The 23,437-nt window shown below is 33.1% G+C and overlaps 1 protein-coding gene and 1 long non-coding RNA gene across 8 annotated transcripts; one reads left to right on the top strand and one right to left on the bottom strand.

Moving 5' to 3' along the window:
* The first annotated feature begins 978 nt into the window (after window positions 1–978).
* Window positions 979–2,709, top strand: LOC121779332 (protein WVD2-like 7). 6 transcript variants are annotated; one of them, XR_006045784.1, is made up of 6 exons: window positions 979–1,493; window positions 1,609–1,646; window positions 1,732–1,837; window positions 1,967–2,038; window positions 2,114–2,221; window positions 2,324–2,709. XR_006045784.1 is itself a non-coding variant. In XM_042176653.1 (6 exons), the coding sequence occupies exons 4-6, from the start codon at window positions 1,973–1,975 to the stop codon at window positions 2,534–2,536; spliced, it is 387 nt and encodes a 128-aa protein (XP_042032587.1). In that variant the 5' UTR covers window positions 979–1,493; window positions 1,609–1,646; window positions 1,732–1,817; window positions 1,967–1,972; the 3' UTR covers window positions 2,537–2,709. The 6 variants fall into 6 exon arrangements, 5 of the variants coding, with proteins under 5 accessions (XP_042032587.1, XP_042032584.1, XP_042032585.1 ...); XM_042176653.1 differs by having other exon boundaries at window positions 1,732–1,817; XM_042176650.1 differs by having other exon boundaries at window positions 979–1,898.
* Window positions 2,710–9,026: 6,317 nt separating this feature from the next.
* LOC121778149 lies at window positions 9,027–14,121 on the bottom strand. Of its 2 annotated transcripts, XR_006045629.1 has the most exons (3): window positions 12,169–12,544; window positions 10,879–12,076; window positions 9,027–9,196 (listed from the first exon to the last, which is right to left on the bottom strand). It is a non-coding gene; the product is annotated as an uncharacterized LOC121778149 (long non-coding RNA). The 2 variants fall into 2 exon arrangements; XR_006045628.1 differs by having other exon boundaries at window positions 9,027–12,076; window positions 12,169–14,121.
* Between the last annotated feature and the right edge of the window lie 9,316 nt (window positions 14,122–23,437).

The following is a 23,437-nucleotide window of genomic DNA, read 5'->3' on the forward strand; positions in this document are numbered from 1 at the left end:
AAGGGTAGTTTTGGAACAAAAAATAATGCAGTTACGTGTATACACCTCTTCTTCCCTTCCCAAATCCAATCTAATTTTCTCTCTCTCTACAATTCTCTCTCACCTGTCCTCGGCACCAACTACCTCCTTCGTGCTGTATCCCCGCCCCACTACATCGGAGTTGAGGAAGAAGCGCCACTCTGCGGAGTGGATCTCCGATCTGGTGGAGATGGAGAAGCTCTCCCATTACACGTGCAGCGAGGCATACACAACATTGTGAAACAAGCTAATGGGGGAGCAAAACAGATTCATGGAACAGATTCGCTGCAATTTCCCGTTGGCGGCGGTGAGCAGGTTTGGGGAATTCAACATCGCGCATTTATGGGGCGTGAAGATGAGGATGTCGGCGTATTGGGAGGTGGTTACGGGGAGGATGGTGGATAACATGGTGCTGCACTTGTTGTTCAACATAGGGAAGGTGGTGAATAAGGAGATGCAAAAGGAGATAATTGTTTAGTTGTGATGCATATTACTGGCGAGCATGCAGTGCAAAATAAAAATACTACTTGGGAGAATTATTCAAAAAAGAAATGCATATATTGCTTGATTCGGGGTAGAGAAGCTTCGAGAACAATTTATCGTCATCCGGTTTGATTTTGAAGGATTTCTGGAGGAAATCGTCGCTGTAGATTGAAGGAATTTGGGGAGTGGAGAAGAACAGTTGGAGAACTGTGTTGTATGTATAGTTTGCGAAGAATTAATATTGTAATGAACTAAATAACGCACTTGATGAAGTTATAACCTCAAATAATGAAGTGATATGAACATAATTGTATTATATGCATAGTTTGTGAAGAATTATAATTTTAATGAACTAAATAACGCATTTGATGGAGTAATAACATCAAGTAATGAAGTAATATGAATTGAACCGTGTTGTATGCATAGTTTGCGAAAAATTATATTTGTAATGAACTAAATAACGTACTGGATGAAGTTATAACCACATGTAATGAAGTAGTTAACCACTGAAATGAAGTATCAAAACTATTTGAATGAAGCCTCGGAGAAGAGGTTTTATGATGGTGAGTTTGCGCGTACACATTCGCCAAAACCTGATGAAGGGATGGATAGTTGTGTGTGTGGAAGTGAGCATGGAATGAGGGTACAAGGAGAAGTGTCTGATTCATCGAGTTTAGATGCTCAGATTGAATATTCATGTGATGATGCCAGAGATTTCGACTGTTGTTCTGAACGTGGGATGGTGGAGGAGGAGGATTGTGACAATCCGGGAAGTGTGCTTTCAGTGGACGAAGCTCTTGATCTTGATGCTGCTAATTCAGATGTGGCTGATGTATCAAGTCCGTCCACTGCCCTGCTTAGTGATAATCATGGAGTTGAGGAGAATGAAGATGGGAGCCTCGAAGGCCAACGAGATATTGGAAGCTGAGAAGAAGATCAAAGAAGCTACTGCTCAGGGCAAAGAGTCAAAGCAGAAATCCCCAAAACACGAGGTTGGCTTGACTTTCGTAAATCATGTTTGTTGATTATCTGAACATTTCCATCTTGAAATGGAATAGTTGGATTCTGATCTTGCTGTTAATCAATGTCTTTCCCTTTTATCCGCAGCCTGAATCAAAAGCAAAAGTTGTCAATGATATCAAAAGGTATAGATATATTAAGATTCTTCGTTATCTAAGTGTGGATGCCTCATAACTAAAGCATTTTTTCGTTGCCTTGCATTTTTTGTAGGGGTGATAAAGAATCAAGAAACAAATGAACTCAGGTCCCTCGGCCCTCTGCTCTGACGGAAGTTTCCAGTAGAGTGAAGCCTGCAGGTGCTGTGCCTGAACGAAATGTAAAGCAGGATACTTCTAGATTTAGTTTCAAATGCAACGAACTTGCAGAGAGACGTAAAAGTTGTTGTTTCTCCTTCATTCGAGTGATATGTAAAGATAGTTCTGTTGTTGAGAACTCTCTCTTGCAGTTTGATATGAAGATAGACAAGAATATTCGTGCAAGAGAAGACGAGAGACGCAAAATTCAGGCAAAAATTCAGGTAATGAACCTTTGATGTGTATGTACATTTATATATCTTTATGAGCTCAAGATTTATGACTTTTTCTGTTTGTAGCAAAAAGCAGAAGCTGAAATCAAGCAGCTGAGGAAAACCTTGAACTTCAATGCTAGACCGCTGCCCTCGTTTTACCATAGAGTCGAGCGCGAGCCACATCAAACCAAGGTAAATAACAAGCCTCGCCTTCACCAACTCCTCCCTTGACAAATTTCATAAAAATCGAGTCTTGATCAGGGTTTTTATATGGCTGATGATTGTGTTTATTAGACATCGCAGCGACGCGTAGCTAGAAACGCGAAACCAACGACAAAATGCTTGAGCCGTAGCAGCATCTCTGAGAGGTCGAGAGCAAGCTCGAAGGCAGGCACGGAGAAAGGGTGTGGAGGTCGAAAGACGAATGTTGATGAATCACGGTCGTCGAGCTGCCATTCGACAGTGACGTCGGATAGCAGCCCGCCGTCCCCGGCCGTAAGTAGCTAGGTAGGTTGGTGGGAAGAAATACAGAAAGAGATAAAAATGCCTTCAAAGGGCCATAAGATCTAACAAGATTACAAACTGTTTAGTGCAATGCTCTCTCAGAGTTAAATACTTTTTGATGCAAAATTAATGATGTAAATTCTAGTTGCCACGAGATATTGGACCTATTATATTTATATCTATATACTTCTAAATTGTCAATTTTGTCATGAGATTATAGCACAAATTTAATTCCGCTTCTCTCATGAAAAAATTCGCATTTAATTTAATTTCTTCCTTCTGACTAATATTTCAAATTTCAAAGTATTATCCGGTTCTAAAATAAAACCATATCCTATTCATGAATGGCATGATTCTTGAAGACATATATCAAAATTAATAAAGCACTGTATAAAAGAAATTAATAACAAAATTAGTAAATTTCGAATTAAATCAAACACACATCAAAATTTGTAATGACTGCACTTATATAGTTATACGCAAGAATCAAATTATTTTTGGAAAATAAATCAGCACATCTTATCATAATCGTTAGTTTTTAGTTTTCTTTAAATGAATTAATTAATAAAAATTATCATGATTCTTTAATGACCTAAATTAATATTAACATACTATAAAATCATATACTATGAGATATTTAGCCTTCGATTTATGGATCAGATTTAATCTCTATATATGATTAAGATTTAGTTATTCTTTTCATCACAATTCATTCAAGATATGCGATGTAATTCATTTGCAACAAAATCATACAATTAAATACTCATATACCATATCATCCAATGAAGATAATTAAATTTATAAAAAAAATTCAAACAATAAAGACAACAACTAGCTAGAACACAATTGAAATATCATTAATCTTTATTAATTAAATATCAAAGACCGGATTAACCCAAAACAGCATAACTAAAGCAATAAACCGAACTAAACAAGGGTTATTAATTAAAGAGCAATTTAAGCAATGAATTGATTTACTCCATCCAACATGAACTCAAACAAACCTATCAATTAATTTAACTAGAATTAAAATATTGGTCACACCCACAATAAAAAGCTAATGATCAAGAACGTAAATTTTCCGACCAAAACGCTGCGGCGGCCGCCAGAAAAATACATAACAACCGGATAAAGATTTGGGCCGGCGGGGGACGGCGGACAGTTCTTACTCGATGGCGGCGGAGGCGGCGGAGGAGATGGCTGCGGGTTACAAGGCTTGTGGCAGGGGCAATTTCCACACTTGTTTTCAAGATCAAGTGGATTAGTTTCATAAGCAAGGATTTTAGATGAAAATAAAGCTAGAAAAATTGTGATTTGCATGAATTTGAGAGTGGTCATGATTGATCAATCTCTCAATTTCTTGAATTTCGGAAGAGTGTGACAATGTGTGTTTGCCCTTTTCAATAGTACTCCCTATATAGTATAAAGGTGGGAAATTTTGATTAAATGTACTATAGTATTTCCAATTTAGATTGAGTGAATCTAACTACTAAACGAGAATTAATTTATATAGTATAATCAAAATGTATTGAATATTTGTTTTGTATTCACGGTGATGGTTGAAAGTTTTTATTTTTTTACCATTATTGCTTTCCTCGTTAATAAAATAAGTATATGGAAAATGACTGATTAATATTAATAACTTGATTTGCTTTCTTTCTATCGGTTAGATTTTCTTTTTAATAAAACAAGTAGATGGAAAATTATTGATCAATATTAATAAACGATTTGATTGTTTTCCTACCTTTAGGGTTTTCTTTTAGTTTTATATTTTTCTTATGTTTCAAGATCTAAACCCTGAACTATATTACTATTAGTCAAATTGTGAATTTTAGTTCATCCTTGAGTTTTATTTCGAATTTTCAATCCATTGATTAGTTTATCTTAGTTACGAATGAATAATCATGTAGTTTGTGGCATCATTCTGATAGTTCTGTATTTTTTTTAATTCATTCAAGTTAAGTGAACATTTATACAATTTAATTGATATCTATCCAAATCTAATTTATTCAAAAATAACATCAATTTCGATTCCCATAATAGAAATAGTGGTCCAATTTGATCAGGGATCGGGGACAACAAAAGTAGTGTCGATCTTCACTCCAATCTGTGATATCTCTCATTTGATCAATCGACAATGCTGTTGTAGGGGGAAATTTGGATGTTGGTATCCAATCCTCAACCTAAGTCTTTTCTTTTCAGCTCTCCTTTGGAGTGTCATTTTATTCGGATGTTCTAGATTGCCCAAGAAATGATATGAAACGTAGAGATCCACATCTTCTTATCAAATTTGTGGAATAGAATCCACAAAAAGGCATGAATATGGATATGTTTTATCTATCACAACCGTAGTAACATAATCTCTTAAATATCGTTAATATTTATTAATTACTAGCATAAAAAGTTATAAATAAAGCAGTAAACCAAACTAAACATGAGTTATTAAACATCAATTTAAGACAATAATTCAATTTACTCCATCAAACATGAACCCAACAAACTTATTCATCCAAAATGAAAATATTGATCATGAAATATTATTCTTTTTTTGTCCAAAAAAAATCTTCAAAAAGCTACCACCCACAATAAACAGCTTATAATCAAGAACGGAATTTTTCCGACCAAAACGCTGCGGAGGGCGCCGGAATAATACGGATAAACCGGATAAACATTTCCCGGCGGCCCATTTATGTATATGTAGGGAGGGTTAGTTCCCTTGGGCGGTTTCTTGGCGGCGGGTGGCGGCGGACAGTCGTTGCTCGGCGGTGGATACTTTGGAGATGGAGGCGGCGGCGATGGCTGAGGTTTACAAGGGCTGTCGCAAGGGCAATCTCCACACTTGTTTTCTAGGTCAGGTGGATTTTCATCTAGCTTTCTTGATGGTTTTTCATCAGCTTGGATTAGAGATGAAAGTAGAGCAAGAAAGATTGTGATTTGCAAGAGTTTGAGAGTAGACATGATTGATCAATGTTTTTGGGGTGATCAATTTCTTTAATTTTGGGAGAATTTGAGTGTTTTTGGAGGTTTGGTGGAGGAGTGTGACAATGTGTGTTTGCTCCTTGCAATGTTACTACATATAAATGTGGGAATGTTTGATTAAAGAGGTGAGGGAATTTTTTTGTGCATGTTCCTTATGAGGGCATTGAGTTTTACATATGCTACCTCTTTCGATAAAAAAAATTGCTTTTGGAACAACACGAGTTTTAGCTGGTAACATAAGAGAGAAATAGAGAAAATATTGGTTATAGTATTATTAGTCGAAAATGAGGCTCATTTGATCATTAGAAAGAAAAAAGTTTGCATAAAATAGAAGTTGTTATTTTTATGGGACAACTCAAAATGGCAAAAAATTATCTATTTTTATGGAACGAATGGGGTGTTATTTTCATATTTTAGTTTGTGTGAATCGAATAACCAGATAATTTATTTATAATTAATACTCCTATAATATAATATAATATAATCAAAATTTATTGAATTTCATAAATTGATATTACAACAATTATTTGAGTTAAGTTTATTGAACTTTAGTTTTTTTCAAATTGAACTTAAGTCCTATTCTGATTTAGTGCATATATTTATGGAAAAGTTGGGGAATAAAGGTGAATGGTAGCATGGTACTTCAAAAAGAACATGAATTTCGAATCCCATTATAAAAATAGTGGTCCAATTTTTTAGCCTAGATATACAAAATACACAGAAGTTCCTCGATGAGACAAAAGTATATTTTTAGTTATTATTGGACTGATTAAAAACTAATGGAGTAACTTTTTTTATTAATATTACATCTATTATGGAGATTAATTAGTACAGTAAGGTGGTGTTCGGTTTCCAAGATAAAATAATAGCAAGATACAATCTAGGATTGAGTTGTGAGATTATTTTAGTCACAGGGGGTTAGTTATGACTAATTATCCCATGATTATTCATCTAGGATTGAGTTGTGGGGTTGAATCTCATGAACCAAACACACTATAAATTTAATCCCCGATACAATCTTGCAAACCGAACGCCCCCTAGATATTTAAAATTATTCTTGGTTTCAGTGCTAAATTCCTGATTCTGCCACTGATTATATATAGATGACATTAATTTGTGAAAATGTAGATAATCATGCACAATAACGTTACGGTATTAAAGCAGATCAATGATTAAGATGGTTTCTTATTTGTCGATTGCAGTTGTTGTATATACATTCAACTTTTCTATATATATGTATATATTGAGTCTACGAGAATAAAGTGTTTTGCATGACAAATAAATGAAAGAGGAAAGTTGACGGAAAGCACACTTCAACGGAATCTGCAAATGAAGATGGAATAAAGTTAAATTCCTTTATTCTCTAAAAGAAAATTTGGACAACCCCATCTTTGTTGTAAAATTGCCTAGTCCAGATGATAAAGTAGAGAAAGGGATCAAAAATATTTTTTCATATGCAAATTATTTTTGGCAATGTTTTGTGGCATCAACATTCCACTCGAATGTAACATCCACATTTTATTTCCGAAAAAAAAGCAAATGAGATTTTGATATACATTCACAAATGCCTTAGAATTGAATATATGGCAGATTAAACATGAGAACTTATTATATAGATGCTATTAGAAAACAAATTCTCTCAAAAGAATAGCTAAATTATTAAGACGGAGAGTTTATTTAATCTATAAACTTCATATATGTCGTCTTATATAGTCGGAATTAGTTATATACCCAACAACAAAGGGCAAATATTCAAAAATACACAAAGTTTGGTCAAATTCTAGTCTATCATGTAACTTTAAAAAATGACCAATTAAATCATAACTTTGATGATTTTCTGAATTGAACTTGAAGGCGTGAACGTAATACATCAATATTCCAAAATCTCAAAAAGCATGCTCGATTCTGGTAACCACATCATATGTTCCCGGCGTCCGCCTCCACTCATGCTCAATTCTCCCCAAATTCAACTCATTGGGACAATTCAGAAAAACGTCAAAGTTATGATTTCATTGGTCATTTTTGAAAGTTACAGAATCTGATAGAAATCCATGGGTTCCATCCTAAAACCAATTGGTGATAGGAGGAGGGGCCCGTGAGACTTATATACTAGTTTCAGTTTTATCTTGACACCGATGTGGAACAGTTATATGTTATATTTTTAGTTTCAATTGCCAACAGAATCTAATCAATTCATTGGTCATTTTTGAAAGTTAGGAAATAGATCAGAATTTAATCAACTATGTGCCATTTTTTACTATTTACCAAAACAAAAAAAGATGGGAGTAATGATAATTGAGTTAGGGATGGTGGGAAAAAGCTATGATCATAGATCCGAAGTATTTGGAAACGGGCTTTAAAAATTTCCCCGGCCCACTTCAAACTGTCACTGTCATTTCTAATCATACGTAATTAAGGAAGTGGAAATTAGGTAATTAACGACTTTTAAATATGATTTTTCAAAAACAATTTAAAGAAGGAAAAATAAATTGCACGTAATTCTGATAAGACAGCTAATTACAACTAAAATTCTTGACCGATATCTTTTACTGATCGCAAGAGCAAAGTATCTTCATTGATATGGGAAAATAAATAAAACAATAATTATTATTTGGCATATTAATTCAGGCCATAAACCAATAGATTTTGAGACTAAAAAGCCCATGAATATTAAGGCCCAGTTCTTAAAAGGTCCAATTTAAAGCCTCCAGTTCTTAAAAGGTCCAATTTAAAGCCTGACCAAAAAAGTCCAGCCCAATAGGCATATATATTACTCCCTCCGTCCCGGACTACTTGCACTTATTTCCTTTCTGGGTGTCCCAAGTTATTTTGCACTATTTCCATTTTTAGTAAAAATTATCACCTACAGCCGCAAGTGTTGACTTTGCTATACACTCATTCCTTAATCTCCGTGCCGAAAAGGAAATGTGCGAGTAGTCCGGGACAGAGGGAGTATAAAAAAACTTTTTTTTTTTCTATTTTTCATACTTTTCAAAGATGCTCAGACCCACTATCACTATAGGACCCCTACTCAAGTGTCATAAAGAAAATAACCTGTAATTATTAGTGAAATTCTAACCATAAAAGTTCACATCACTTGACTAAACCACCTATTGATATGTACTATATTTGTTTCCAAAAGCACAATAATAGCTTGTGGGGTTGTGATCTATTTGGTGGATTGTGAGTGTGTGTATTCTTGAAGATGTAATTGTTATATTTGTTTCCAAAAACACAATAATAGCTTGTGGGGTTGTGATCTATTTGGTGGATTGTGAGTGTGTGTATTCTTGAAGATGTAATTGTCTTTTAGAGCATTAGCAATAGAGTAGCGTTAGACGACATGCAATTTTTTATTTATTTTATTTAATTTTACTTTTAATATTCTAGTTTTATTTATAAATATACTAATTTTCAACCTACTTCTTACACCTACTTTTCTTACACTCTCTTTAAAATGATATAATTGTCAAATAGAGTTATGGCTGGAAATGGAGCAGATGCAATTGCGGTGTTAAGATCATCAACATCAGTGTATTGAGAATTGAGATCTCCACTTAATTAGTTTGCACACAAAGGAATTAAACCAAATGATTATTCAACATCTAAATCAGTAAATCATCTCTTCTTCTCTTCGCTTAGTTTAAATTCACCCATTGCATTCCACTTGTCACGAAGCCACCGCTGCAAAAAAATATCTTCATTCACACATTAATTTCGTGTTGAGTTAAAAAGAAACAATCAAGAAAAAACATTAGACAATCTAAGAATACTGCTTACAAGTTTATTACCATGTGTGCCTACGTCGGAAGGTGATGTAAACTTAGGGTTTTTAGTTTTTACTCTCAATTAGCTTATTAGTTTTCTACATCAATATATGAAAAAAATGATACTAGTGTAATGACACAATACAAAGAAAGTACGGTGCCTCATAGAAGATATAAAACCAATTATACAATATATATGTATAGATCTTGTATAATCGATATATGGTGGTTATTAAAACAAACACTATTGCTATATATACAAAAATTGATTACTTTAAGGTCAAAATTTCAAAAAAATCTTGAATTTTGATAAAATTTTGGTTCGGTCCCGCAACTTTAATGATTGTCAACTTTAATAATCGTCAATAAAAATCATAAATTTAAAATTTTTGTCAATTTTCCCACATGGTCTAATTTGGGTGAAAATTGGGAGTATCTAATTTGGCATCCGAAAAGGTCTACAAGGAATAGATCGCCTGTGGAATTTTATCATTGTTCTCAACGAACTTAGGAAATAAATATATGTGCGTCAAATCATCAACATATTACAAAAATAAAATCTGAATATTTCGTCATGAAACATTAATTGAAAAAAAATGTTCAAGTTCGTGGTTTTTATAAAGTTGCAGGACGGACTGAAATTTGATTAAAGTTCATTATTTTTCTGGTAATATATGTTCATTTTAATTGATATTGTAAATAAATCAATAATTTGCATAAAGACAAATCATATACAAAATGTGTTTGAACATTTACTCAAGATCATGGAGCTTAGTTTTGGTTACTAGATCTCATCCCCACTGGCAAACAAGATAATTTGTTTCAAAAGACTAGTATCTTAAGACTTAAGAGAAAGCTCATTTGATCTATAAACTTACACAAGTTATCATTCATAATCAATGTGAAATATTAGAGATCATAACCAAAACCCTATTGCAGCCTATAACACATTATCATGAAGTCTGCATAGTATACATATACATATGCATTATTCCACGGGAAAAAAATATCATGGATATATCATTTAGTCAAAATCTTTCACCCAATGTAGTTCATAATTCATACTACTATTCAAAAGAAAGTTCCTAATATTCCCAATATATCCAAATTAACTAATAAATGTGGATTTACAATAAAGCCCTTCTAACAAAATGAAACACGAGTTTTAGATTTTTTTAGGCATGGCTCTTTTGGTCAAAGTTCTAACATCTTTAGTAGTAATTGCCTATTAATTCATTTATAATTGACAAACTATTGTACATATAAATAGAGTAGAGAGTACCACATTTTGTACAACTCATAGCTCAGATCTACTCTTTAAAATATAAAAAAAACGAAATGAAATAAAAAAAATCGCCCCCAAAAGCGACAAGTCGTGCACCATTAACAACAAAATCGATCGATCGAGGGTCATCCACAATATGTACATGATATAGACATTACATGCACACAATGATATAGAAACTAAGTATAACGAAATACCATATATATAATTTCATATTTTTAAATTATTACTCTAGTACATACATACCCTATAAATAAATAAATAATTAATTAAAAACATAATATACAACAATCTGAAACTGCAAAATTTCTTACCCTTTTCTGCTGCAATTGATTATTCGATTGATTAATCGATTTCCATACATAACCTTGGCAAAGTCAGCAGTCAATTGCAAGTTATAACTTAGCTTCATTGCTGTTCAACCTTAAACTAATCTTAATTAAACACCCTTTTTAATTCCCTAATTGTTACAAACTATCTACCACATACTCATATTTCAATCTCATCTCTCATTTCATATAAAAACTTTATACAGAGATTTAAATCATCACCAATTTTTATTTATTTATATTTCAAGATACATGCACCAACACTCCCAATTCTTGATTTATTCATCAAATTCAATTCCAAAGAGTTTGGTACCTTTAATTGAAACACATTAATATGCAATGGGCTTCCATGGTCCCCCTATTTAAAACTATAGTAAATGAATCACTTTTACCCATACCCTACACCAACACCAATCAACCTATGTATTCATATCATTATTTAGTAGAGATATTTAGTTTTTTTTTTGGTTTAACCACAGGTGTACCGAATCCGCCTTTTGGCGGAATTCGACTAATCCTGCTCGACCGGGCTTGTGGATTAAGGCCGAAAGTTGAAATTATAAAAAGGTGAGAATTACAGTTGGCTTTATTATGTAGATGACAAAAATACAGCAGTTTCAATACTAGAAGGATCCAAGCAAAATCTGTATGATCAGCCATGTCAGAAAATACAAGTTCCTAAATATTCTATGTTTATTTCTTCATCTTTATAAATATATATTTCCTCTTATGATTCAATATATAGCATCCACATCCATTCATATATATATATCACAATTTAAGTGTTCTACTTATATATAGTGTTATATGTAGTGCATATATATATTGATTGAAATTTCTATGATTTTATAGTCTCCAAATCGATCGTTGATTCCTAATTTGATATTCGATCGATACTTAGAAGAATTTCATAACCTTAAATTCATTCATGTGAACTAGTTAATCTATACATGATCCAAATTTCAACAATTGAAGAAATCTTGTGCATAATATAAGGTCACAATTAGGGTTTTCTATCAATTTCAAGGTCGAACAGACAATGAAGCAAAGGCTAACTGCAAAATTAAGGCGATGGCTGACTTGACAAGAATAATACGGGAATCGCTTACATGTTTCACGCCATCAATACACGTCATGATCGTTCGATCACCTCAAACTTCCGACCGATCATCCGAGAAAACCCCTAATCCAATAAAAAAAACAAGTACAAACCTTAGATAAATTAAAATTCGATAAAAAAAAGTCAAAACTGAGATATTGAAGGAAGTTACAAACCTTGTCCAAGATAAGATGTGTGTGTGAGAAAGAGAGAAAGTCATGGAAGCATGTTGATTGTAGATGAGTTGAATTTATAGGGACACATATAAAGCTCCAAAGATATTTGGGTTGGGTGGAAATAATCTAATGGTTAAAATCGATGCAATGTTTGACCGACCGGTGAAGATTGTGCATTTGTAATTTTCACAATATTTTCACCAACCCATTCATTTCTACCTCTAAATCTATTACAATTTCAAACGAAATAATCTATGTTTCGTTTTCATGTGTGCGGCGCACTTCTTTAACCTAAGCATGAATTTAATCAAGGTTCAAGATTTATAATTTCTATAAAAAAATCTGACTATTTATGTTGAGGTAGTACGCATTCTTCTTTTATAAGCAATATTTAGGTACAAATATCCCCCCACCAAAAATATTTATTGAGGAAGTGACGTGTTGGTTATTTACAGGTGTGATATCTATGAGATAGCTTTGCATATTTAATTCGAGGAAATGATGTTGTATGTGATAAATGATGCTACTCCGTTATATTCAATAAGTATCCTTATATTAGAAAAAATGGGGAATTATAATAAGTTCCAAAATTAACATATTTTACTATAAGTTCATCCACAACATAAATTGATCTAATAATAAGTCTCTTTTATGCGAAATTTCCCCATATTTATTGTAATTGATATTGATTTTACTTAGTTTGGTTAATTAAGTCCTTCATTTTGATTGAAAAAAGAGGTTTCTCAAAGAATATTATAATTGATTAAAATGAGTCTCTTTCAATTTAAAGTATGGAACCTGGGATTTTGTGAACCCCAATTTTGAATGGAGCATGAAGAATAACGTACAAACTTTACACGGAGAATATATTACATCCTTGTCAGATCGTGGCATCATTTTAAAATTTATTCATGAACTTTTAAAAAAGAAAAATACCATATGCTAACAAAAGAACATATATAATTCTTCTTAGTACTATTACCTTTTGCAGTATTTAAAACGAGGATCATAGAACAAACAATGATATAGTGTTAATCGAAGTTGCTAAAATTAAGGGGTCGTTTGCTCCTATTTTCGGGTGGGGGATGTGACTAGTGAGACGTATATAGTCAGGGGCGGAGCTAGCATATCGTTAGGAGGGACATATGCCCCCACATATTAATTTCCCCAACTCCTTCTAAAATTTATTTATTTTTATCTATGCATTGAATGCTCTTTCTTGAATTCTCAAATTTTTCTCATATTTATTTTTCTCGCTGAGATAATTTCTTAGCTCCGTCTCTGTATGCAGTTGCATAAGGCGTTGGTGTCCATGCCAAATCCTTGGCAAATTATCAGTCATTGCTTGCTATACCTTAGATTCGAAGGCTGCTCGACCTTGAAATATGTTCGACAAAAATTGGGGTATATATATAACAATAACAATTTAAATCATTACAAACTATTTTTGAAGAAGAATAAGTCATGAAGTCATGAACATACATTTAATTAATTCGAGAGAAAATTCGAGGAAATTTAAATATTTGGCAACGTTTAATTAACTCTTGAAAAGGTAGGTGAAAACTGAAATCGACTCAAAAATGGAGAAGCGAAAAGATAATCAGTTTTTGTGACAATAATCATAATATAATCGGCAAATTAAAAGATTAAAAATCCATTTATAAAAAAAATAGTATAAGAGGAAAATTATCTAACTTAAATTAGGGTTTTAGAGTAACATTAAAGACGTTCAAGGTCGAACAGACAATGAAGCAAAGGCAAAGTAGAAGCCAGACTGCTAACTTGACAAAACATTGCATGGAAACCACTCACCGCATTTCATTTCCCGACGGTCGCCTCCTCCGATGTGGATTTCTATTTTTCAGCCATTCGATCGCGAAGTAATCAGCGATGTTTAAAGAGACTAATTTGATGAACATGAGAGGTAGAAATGGGAATGTAGAGAGAGGTTGAGGCTTGAGACCGAATTTCATAATGCTGGACTATCAACCAGAATTTAAAGGTAAATTTTAAAATTATAAAAATTATAATATAAAGTTTGTAAACAGTTGGCTCGTGAGAGCAGAAAAGGTTTGACTGACTGGTGAGATTTCAAAATGGCTTCTAAATCTCCACCTTCCACAAATAATTTCTGTCCCATTTTTAAAAAATAGCATATGATAATTAATTAAATATTCGGTTTGATTGATTTTATGTCATAGTATGCATTTATTATTATATTATTTTAAATTAATCATTTTTTCGGAACACCTCGACCAATCACTACATTTGGGAGTACGTCTTGTAATTAATGAATATATAGATAGATATTTATATGTGAATATTGTTTTGGAATTTTGTGTATCATCATTGTACGAGAAATTCCGGAGTGAATTCCATTCTTGCACCATGGTTGAAACCTCAATTCCAAGGGCCATCCATAACCCGGGCAGACAGTATTATAAGGGGTGTTCAATCAAGGTACACAGGAACCCGCTAAGAAGGAGGGTTGTAACGTACTGTCTTGCTCACCTCCCAAGGCCTTAAACTTGTGCCTCAAAGATGTTGCAACTATACGACAGTAGTGGGAATGATCATTGCTCATTCTTGCAATTCTGCCCCTCCGGAACCAACTGCACTGGCCTAGCAGTCCAGAGTGAAATTCATGAATTTATGAGATGAATATGAAAAATAAAATTTTCATTCTGATAAATCCAACAAATACCTACCACGGTTGTTCCAATGGAAAATCATTTTGCATATTAGATCTTATTATATAATTAATTTAAAATCTTAATTGAAAAATTAGCTAGATTTACATATTATATAGTACTATATTTTTCAATTTATGAGTAATCATTAATATATTTTTATAAAATTTACACTATAATTTATCATGTTAAAACGATATAACAGACCACCTACTTTTTTCTTAATTTAGACGACACAACTTGATGAGATGTATGGATTCAGTTAAATACAAATAGTATTGAAAAGACAAAGCACTAAAATAGAAAGTTTGGACACGCACGCAGTGTGTAGTGTGTGCTTAAAATATTGATGAAAACGTAGTAACATGATCATGGTCCCTGCTTGCCAAATTAAATTGGAAGGACTAATTCATTTTAAAATTTTAAAGCTTTTACAAACTAATAAGAACTATATGCCTCTTTTATTGATTTAATCTATGTTTGGGCTTGTCTGTATCTTTTGTTATGTTGTTGAGTCTTGATATGGAGTATGATAAAGGGTGTTGTGTAATTATTTTTTGTTTTTGACTCGCCAAATTTTCTAATTGGGAGTATTAATTTTCAGTTATTGGAAAGAAAGAACATACTTATATCAAAATATCAACAATTGATGTGAAAGATGTTTGATAAGAATAATACTTCACCATCTTGAAATGAATCATAATCCAATCTAGGATCCAAATTTGATGACATATAACCTAGATTAACACTCACAACTCTACTTCATATTCATATCATCTCTTGTATTATTCGTGGCCTTTATCATTTAATCATTTTTTATTTCATACAATTTTCAATTATATATCATTTATACTTTTAAATTAAATTTAGTTCCCAATTAAATTCAATTTCTAATTATGTTCACAAGCAAATTAAATTTAATTGAAATTTTAATTTGTATGCGAATTGATTTAAATTTGGCTCCAATAGAATAAAAAAGAACAAAAATATTAAAAAATGAGAAAGTGAAAATAAACGAAATAATAAAATTTAAAAAAATCAATAAGGAACATAAAATGTAAAAGAAATATTAGCACCGGATATCGAACACAAGTTGGACAAGGGACAAGACAACTCTCACATGTGACCTTGCTCGTTCCTCCACCTCTCCGCAACGCAGCTCGCAGTTGTCTCTTGTCCCGTCCCTTTTAGGAACAAGTCAACCCAACTCATGCGTTGCTAATACTCTTAGAAAGAATTAGAAAGTTTCCAAGTAAAATTATTTGATATTTAAATTAAAGGGATAACCACGTAAATAAAAGATTATGAATTTGAATCCATAAATGATCTATTGAGGGAAAATTGTTGAATGTCGTTGTTATGAATTGATAAGACTACAGGCTTATTTTGGTCCTTAACATATTGTGATTTTTTTATTTTGGTTAAAAACATTATCTTTTGAATTATTCGGTCCCTCACAAATAAAACGGGTCACATTTGGTCCATTGTGGATGGTTCCATCAAAAATTTGACAGTCAACAAATTTTAAACCTATTTTGACTGAATTAACAAGTTATAATTAATTTATTTAATTTACCAGAAAATAAAATATATTATTATTCAACAAAAAAATATTATTCTCGTTGTTTTTCTTAAAATAGATCTGAAATTAATGAAGCATCTCTCATCCCTCAAGTCAGCGCTCCTCCTCTACCCCTTTCTGTCAATTTTGCCGACCGTCGTTCGCTGCCCTCATACCGACTCCAATGGGGCACTAACCGTGGCCGGCGTGTGAGCCAAAACTCTCTCTGTTTCACCACAGCCGCTACTTCGCCTTTCTTCTTGTCTGGTCCATCGCCGGCGTGTGGCAGTGAGGCGCCTCCCTCCTCTTTTCCCAGTTGCCCTCACTCTATCCCTCTCTCTCTCAACCTCACCGCAGCGCCTCTCGGACAGCCTAGTCGAAACCACCCCCGTCTTCGGTGAGCGGCGGCACGCAGTGTGGTCACATTCCTCATCGCGAATCGGAGATGAAGCTCGACTGTGGCAGTTCAGCCAACGCCGTCGTGTCCTTCGTGCTTCAGCTGTGGGGTGCTGCCTACCGTCAGTCCCTAACTCCTCGCTGGTTCTCTCGCCATAGCCGCTGCTATTCGAACAGCAGGCTCGCATCTTGGTCCGATAGCCCCCAAACTTCGATTAAAGGTTCGTTCTTAGCGACGGGGGATCCCCAAACTTGCGTGCTGACTTGAGGGAGTATCAATTTTTGGAATACCCTATTTTCAATTTGAGGGAGAGAGCAGTGATAGGAATGAGATTTTTTTGGTAAATAATATATTTAAATTTTTGGTAAATTAATTCATTTTAATTAATCCAGTCAAAGCATGCATATTAAAATATATTTATTAACTTAAACCGGTCAAAATAGGTTTAAATTCGTTGACTGTCAAATTTTTTACGGAACCGTCCAAAATGGACCAAATGTGACCCGTTTTTATTTGTGAGGAACCGAATAATTCAAAAGATAATATTTTTTACCAAAATCAAAAAATCGCAATATGTTAAGGACCAAAATGAGCCTTTAGTCAATCGACAACTACTGCAATTACTTGGCTCATTGACAAGCGACAAATAGCAGAGTGGGCACCATCCATAATTTTATCATACATTTATTGTATCGAACCATAAATGGCTTTCAATTGAAATTTTAAGGCATATCTCTGTATCAGTTATATATATACCCCAAGGTCCTATTAGGTTGAGATTTTTTAGTTTAATTGAGAATTGAGATGCATTTTTCAGTCACTCATCCACGATATTTTTGAAATGTCAACTGCAAGTAGATTATGTCAACTCGGGGGTATTATCGTCAATAGCTGAAGCGAGGGATTTGATGATCGGATGTGTGTTTTAAGAGCTCTTTCTTTAATGCAAATTCTTAGGTCCAGATGATTCGCTAGAGCACAGGGTCTAGGAGATCGTGAACTTTCAGAATGCAGTCGTTGTCACAGCAAATCCCGCTTTAAAACCTCAACCCTCCACACTATTGGCTAGTATAGGGAAGTCGGGATCGAATCCACGAGGATGGAAGCGTTAGAATGCATAGAGAGAACTTTTGGATGGTTGGCTACTGCCACGCAACACGAGGATTGAGTTTTAACTACTAGGCTTGGGAATTGAAATCTAGTATATTCTAACTACCAGATCTGAAGAACTGAAAGTACGTAAAACATAAATGCATGCATGATTCGTATCCAAAAGCAACTCGAGAGTATTCACCAAATTCCTGGGTCAAGTAAAAGAGTTTCCTAAAACAGTTAGACACACAGCACGCAAAGTAAACGACAATATCAGATTTCTCTATTTGGCTACTGACATAACGCTGCAATTAACAAACTAAAGCGTCTCGACTATAACTACCGATCGACTTCATCTTCTCCAACAAGCAAGCACGAAAATAAACAGAACAGAACATGAAAACAGAGCATACTTCAGATTGAACTATAAACACTTCAATTAAACTATCAGCTATCAGATCTAATCTACTAGACTAAGTAAATAAGCAGCAACATAGTTTTCCATGCTGATCCAAACACACGTACTTCAGATTCGAACAATTAACAGAAATCTAAGCTAGATCTACTAGAATCATCACCAAACAAACCAAATCCACAACTTTCAACATCATTCCAACTCCGCTTCAATCTCAATTCAATAGATTAACTCCGATCAACACCGATCTCAACTCCGATCAAAAAACCAATTGCGAAAAGCATCCAACACAGTAAATCAGAGCAGTAAACATCAGAATCAAACGAGAACTGAAAATGAAACTGGATTAACCATAAACTGTAAACGAGTCACAAACAATAGCCAAATTTCCGGCAGGGAAATCAGCGAGATAAGAGTACGTGCAGAAAATAAATTATTTCTTCACTCATTCTCGGAGTGGTATTACACCTTCCAAATGATCAAAACAAAACACCAACTAACTACCCCAGATCTCCCATTGAACCAAGTGCGTGAGCTAAGTGAGTGAATTTCGAGAGAGAGCCGAAATAACCAAGGAAATTTTCTAACTAAGTGTCTCCCTCTTTTACGCAATCTTCCTGGTATTTATAGGCGTGGCTCGGATCCCTAGGGCAACAGTCTTCTTGATTTGACGATTGTGCCCTGAGGATTTCGCTCCTTTTTCTTCACTTTTTCTCTTCTATTCCTCTGCCCTAGTAACTGTTCTTCGTTCTTGAGTTTGGCAGATAATTCACGCACCTGGACTTATAATTGCATGTTAGCACCGTAGAAAACACAGAATATATATATATATATAGGGTTGTGATCAATTGAGATTTTTTAGCCTAATTGAGAATTGAGATGCATTATAAGCCACTCATTTTTATTAAATGAGTGGTCCAGAATTTGCCACATGGAAAATATTTTTACATTAATTAATTGTGAAAGGGCATATTTGTAATTTCATCATATATTTTATTTAATAAATATTTTTTTTATTTTTTTAAAAAAAATTATTTTTTTTTTGATTTTTTATTTTTTTATTTATTTTATTTATTTAATTTTTTTTTATTTTTTGTCAACTACATATACAATTCATGTCAACTACACACATGTAATGTCAACTACATATACAATTCATGTCAACTACACACATATAATGTCAACTACATATACAATTCATGTCAACTACACATATATAATGTCAATTATAAGCTGTTGACATTTGATGTGCAGAGCTATTGACATTTGATGTGCAGACTACACATCGTAGTTGACATAATGTCTCAGTAGTTGACATCGCGCGAAAAATTTAAAAAAATTTAAAAAAAAAATAAAAAAAAATTAAAAAAAATAAAAAAATTAAATTTTTTTTAGTTGTTGACATTTTAATACGAGTTGTTGACATTTGATATTCTGGCTATTGAAATGAAATGACGATAATACCCCTTAGTTGACATAATCTACTTGCAGTTGACATTTCAAAATGAGTGGCTGAAAATGCATCTCAATTCTCAATTAAGCTAAAAAATCTCAACCTAACAAGACCCTATATATATATATATAGGGATGTATTCATTTCCTTTTTGTATCTTTTCTCCTATTTCCTTCTTAATCTCAGCCCCACGATTTTGTCATCTTACGGTTAGATTGGTGCCACGTGTAATTTAATAATGCAGATTTTCAGTTAAATAATGCACACCGACTAATAATGCACCATTATCGTGTAATAATGCAGATTTTCAGTTGAATAATGCACACCGGCTAATAATGCACCATTATAGTGTAATAATGCAGATCATCTGGACCGTTGATGAATGAGATCTAACGGCTCATATTAAGAAGAATAAAGGATCTAAGGGATGAATAGAAGAATAACGCTCCCCATATTATATATGAGAGTTCAAGTAACATGAGATGAGAGATTAGTTAATTTGTCAATTAAAATTAGGGAATATGGCATGGGCATGGGCATGGGCAAGGGCAAATTGGTATTATAATTAATAGGATGGACATTATTTATTAGTAAAGAGTAAATTATATTAAATGTGGGACCATTGAACTTAGTGACCAGTTATTATTATTAAGCATAATTTGCAAGATGCTATATGGGGGAGGGAGAAGCCAAGTAGCCAACTACCCTAAAATTTGTCTACCAAACCATTTTAATGCCAAATTTCACCAACCACCATATGGAGCCAAATCAATGCCAACTTATTTCTTTTTGCATTTTGTGAGACGAATGTTCAAATAATTAAGATCTTGGTCTATGATATTTCACTTTGATTTGACACGATTTTAAAAATTTGAAAAAAATATCAGTAAGAATAGTAATTAGAACATTAATATCACTTTTATATACTTCTTCCATCCCAAATTAATTAAACATTCTTTATTGATAAGAAATTTAAAAAAATAGTATTTAATGTGTTAAATGAAGAGAAATAACTAGATAAGCAAAAAGAGAATAAAACACAAGAGAAATTAAAAGAATTGATTTTGTCTTTAATAATGACTCATTTAACTTATGATGTCAAAAATATATGCATTGATTAACTTAAAACAAAGGAAATGTTTATTATATAATGAAGTGTGATTGCATCAAAAAAATCTTATCTTTTAAGGATACAAAATTGACACGCTATTACTAGCATTTGAAAATTTTCTTAAATAACAATAATTAAGGCCGCAAAAGAAAGTACATTGAGGACAAATTATCATAATTTTTTGCATTTTAAGGACGCTTCTATTTGTATCGCCTGATTTTAGTTGGGACGCCAACAATAAGGACACTTATGAAACATTGGTGGTATAATTAGACACACAAATTAGCATCTTTAATAGTATTAAAAAGCGTTTTTAGCCCTTTTTTATTGTAGTGCGACTACAACCGGTAAGCAAAATCCAGTTATGAAAAATAAAATAAAATAAGTGCAATAAGACATGACTCAATAATGACTTAACTTACTCCAGGAAAATTGAGTTTATTAGAATTAGATTGATCTGGGAAAAAATTGTTGTATATGGAGTACATATTTTGACATCTTTATTGGTGGTGGACCCTTTCCTTCGGTCGTGCAGATTCGACAATGTGATTAATAATATTCCCTCCGTCCCATTAAATATGCAACATTTGCTTTTCGGCACGGGATTTTATGTAGTGTTGTTTTGTGAGTTAATGAAGAGAGAGTAAAGTAAGAGAGAAGAAAAAGTAGAGAGAGCATTGTTTCCATTTTTAGAAACGTTTCATTTTTAATGAGACGGACTAAAAGGGAAAACGTTTCATTTCTAATGGGATAGAGGGAGGGAGTATATGTTAAATGGTAGGCTGAGCCTATTCTTTTGTGTTATAAAATCAAATCAAATCAAATCAAATCTTATTGCACGTTTCAATTAATTTATTTAAAGTTAAGTTTCAATAGGTGAATTATTTCAACATATGTGGAATCTTTATGAATTATTTATAGGAATGTTCCTTCTGTGAAAGACGGAATTCTACATCGAATATTGGTTTCACACTAGTAAAAATGATATAAAATACATAGTAAAGTTGTAGTATATACTAATACTACTTCTTATAAAATTTGTCTACTTAAAAGGATGACGATGTGCTTCCTTTCTTGGCTGATGCTCATTTTCGCAAGTTTGATAAGAAGTTGTGAAACTCCATATTTACGACATCGATTAGCTTGGTCAATCTGAAATACTACTCCCTCCGTCCCGCACTACTCGCACCTTTCCTTTTAGGCACGGAGATTAAGGAATGAGTGATAGACAAAGTCAACAATTACGGCTGTAGGTATAAATTGTTACTAAAAATGGAAAGAGTGCAAATAACTTGGGACGCCCAAAAAGGAAATAAGTGCAAGTAGTGCGGGACGGAGGGAGTATTAAGAATAAACTTACACTGTCACGTTTACAGTCGAATTTGATGATTGAGAAGAAAAAACTTTACGCATTTGTTTGTGGATTAAAAGTTGGTCCCCGTCCTTTACAAGACTGATTACTAAAGATTCGTCAGACGTTAGAATCATTGGCAGATGCAGAAATAAAGTAGATGCTAAATTTTCAAAATTTTAATTAAAAATAAATTTTCAAGTAATTTAGATTATTAATAGAAACTTTTATATAATAAAAATATATATAAATATTTTGACTTTATAATATAAAAAAATTTTAAAATTGGATTTGTTAGTGGCTGAATCCCCTCCTCCTTTACATGTAGGCCCACCCATGTGATAGATGGATCAAGTGATTCGACCATGTTCCTTGTTGATTTCTCTTTTGAGCTAGGTGGTGAATTGTTATTTTGTGTGGTGATGCATTGTTGAAGTGTTAGTACTCCTACAATTTTTGGGTAAAACATTTGCCGAATCAAACAGAAAATAAAATATGAGTTCAAATAAAAACAATCAACTAATACCATTGACCAGCTTTTGTGGAGTACAAAATATTAAAAATATAACTATAAATTCGAATTTAAAATGTAGCAAAACTTCAAAAGGGGTTGCAACTTTGTGAAATATTTGTAGTTTTGAAGACCTTCAAAACATTTATGGGACATAAAATTAAAGGTTAGTGAAATGTGGGGCCTAATATCATTTATGGAATATTCTAACCAGAACTCCTAAAGTGGGATGGAGGGAGTACTATTTTTTTTGTAATTACTGAGGGTGTCCGCATGGAGCCCAATGACTAATCTGTGTGCTGATTTGTAGGCACTTCAATGAGTGAGACAGTTGGCCCAAGGATTGAAAGTTGTTCCATATCCAAAGGTAGGAATCGATCCCCTGACTATTTAATTAAGGGTGGACGAGTCTCATAGCATTGGACCACACTCCTCGGATACTATTTTTATTATCACTATTCTTAGTGAACTCTTATTGACTTTAATTTTAGCATTTTTCTCATTCAAAAGGAACTGTTTTATTTTTTGTCATAAAACATCAAAAGCGACTAATTTTGTCGATTCACACTAGAAACTGGACAGTTTTTATATTAAATATATTAAAAGATAGTGCTCATCTATTTGTGGATAGGGACTTTAACCGGAAGATTCTTAGTTAAACAGTACATTATTGTTGTCTCAATTCAAA

Source organism: Salvia splendens, chromosome 19 (genome assembly GCF_004379255.2).
Source record: "Salvia splendens isolate huo1 chromosome 19, SspV2, whole genome shotgun sequence".
Lineage (NCBI taxonomy): Eukaryota > Viridiplantae > Streptophyta > Magnoliopsida > Lamiales > Lamiaceae > Salvia > Salvia splendens.

Excerpts from the sequence above, each read along its gene's own strand:
- LOC121779332 (XM_042176650.1), top strand. The coding sequence starts at position 1,973 with ATGAAGATAGACAAGAATATTCGTGCAAGAGAAGACGAGAGACGCAAA. Across the intron at positions 2,039-2,113 it reads AAATTCAGGCAAAAATTCAG|CAAAAAGCAGAAGCTGAAAT; the intron begins GTAATGAACCTT and ends TTCTGTTTGTAG. Across the intron at positions 2,222-2,323 it reads GCGAGCCACATCAAACCAAG|ACATCGCAGCGACGCGTAGC; the intron begins GTAAATAACAAG and ends TGTGTTTATTAG.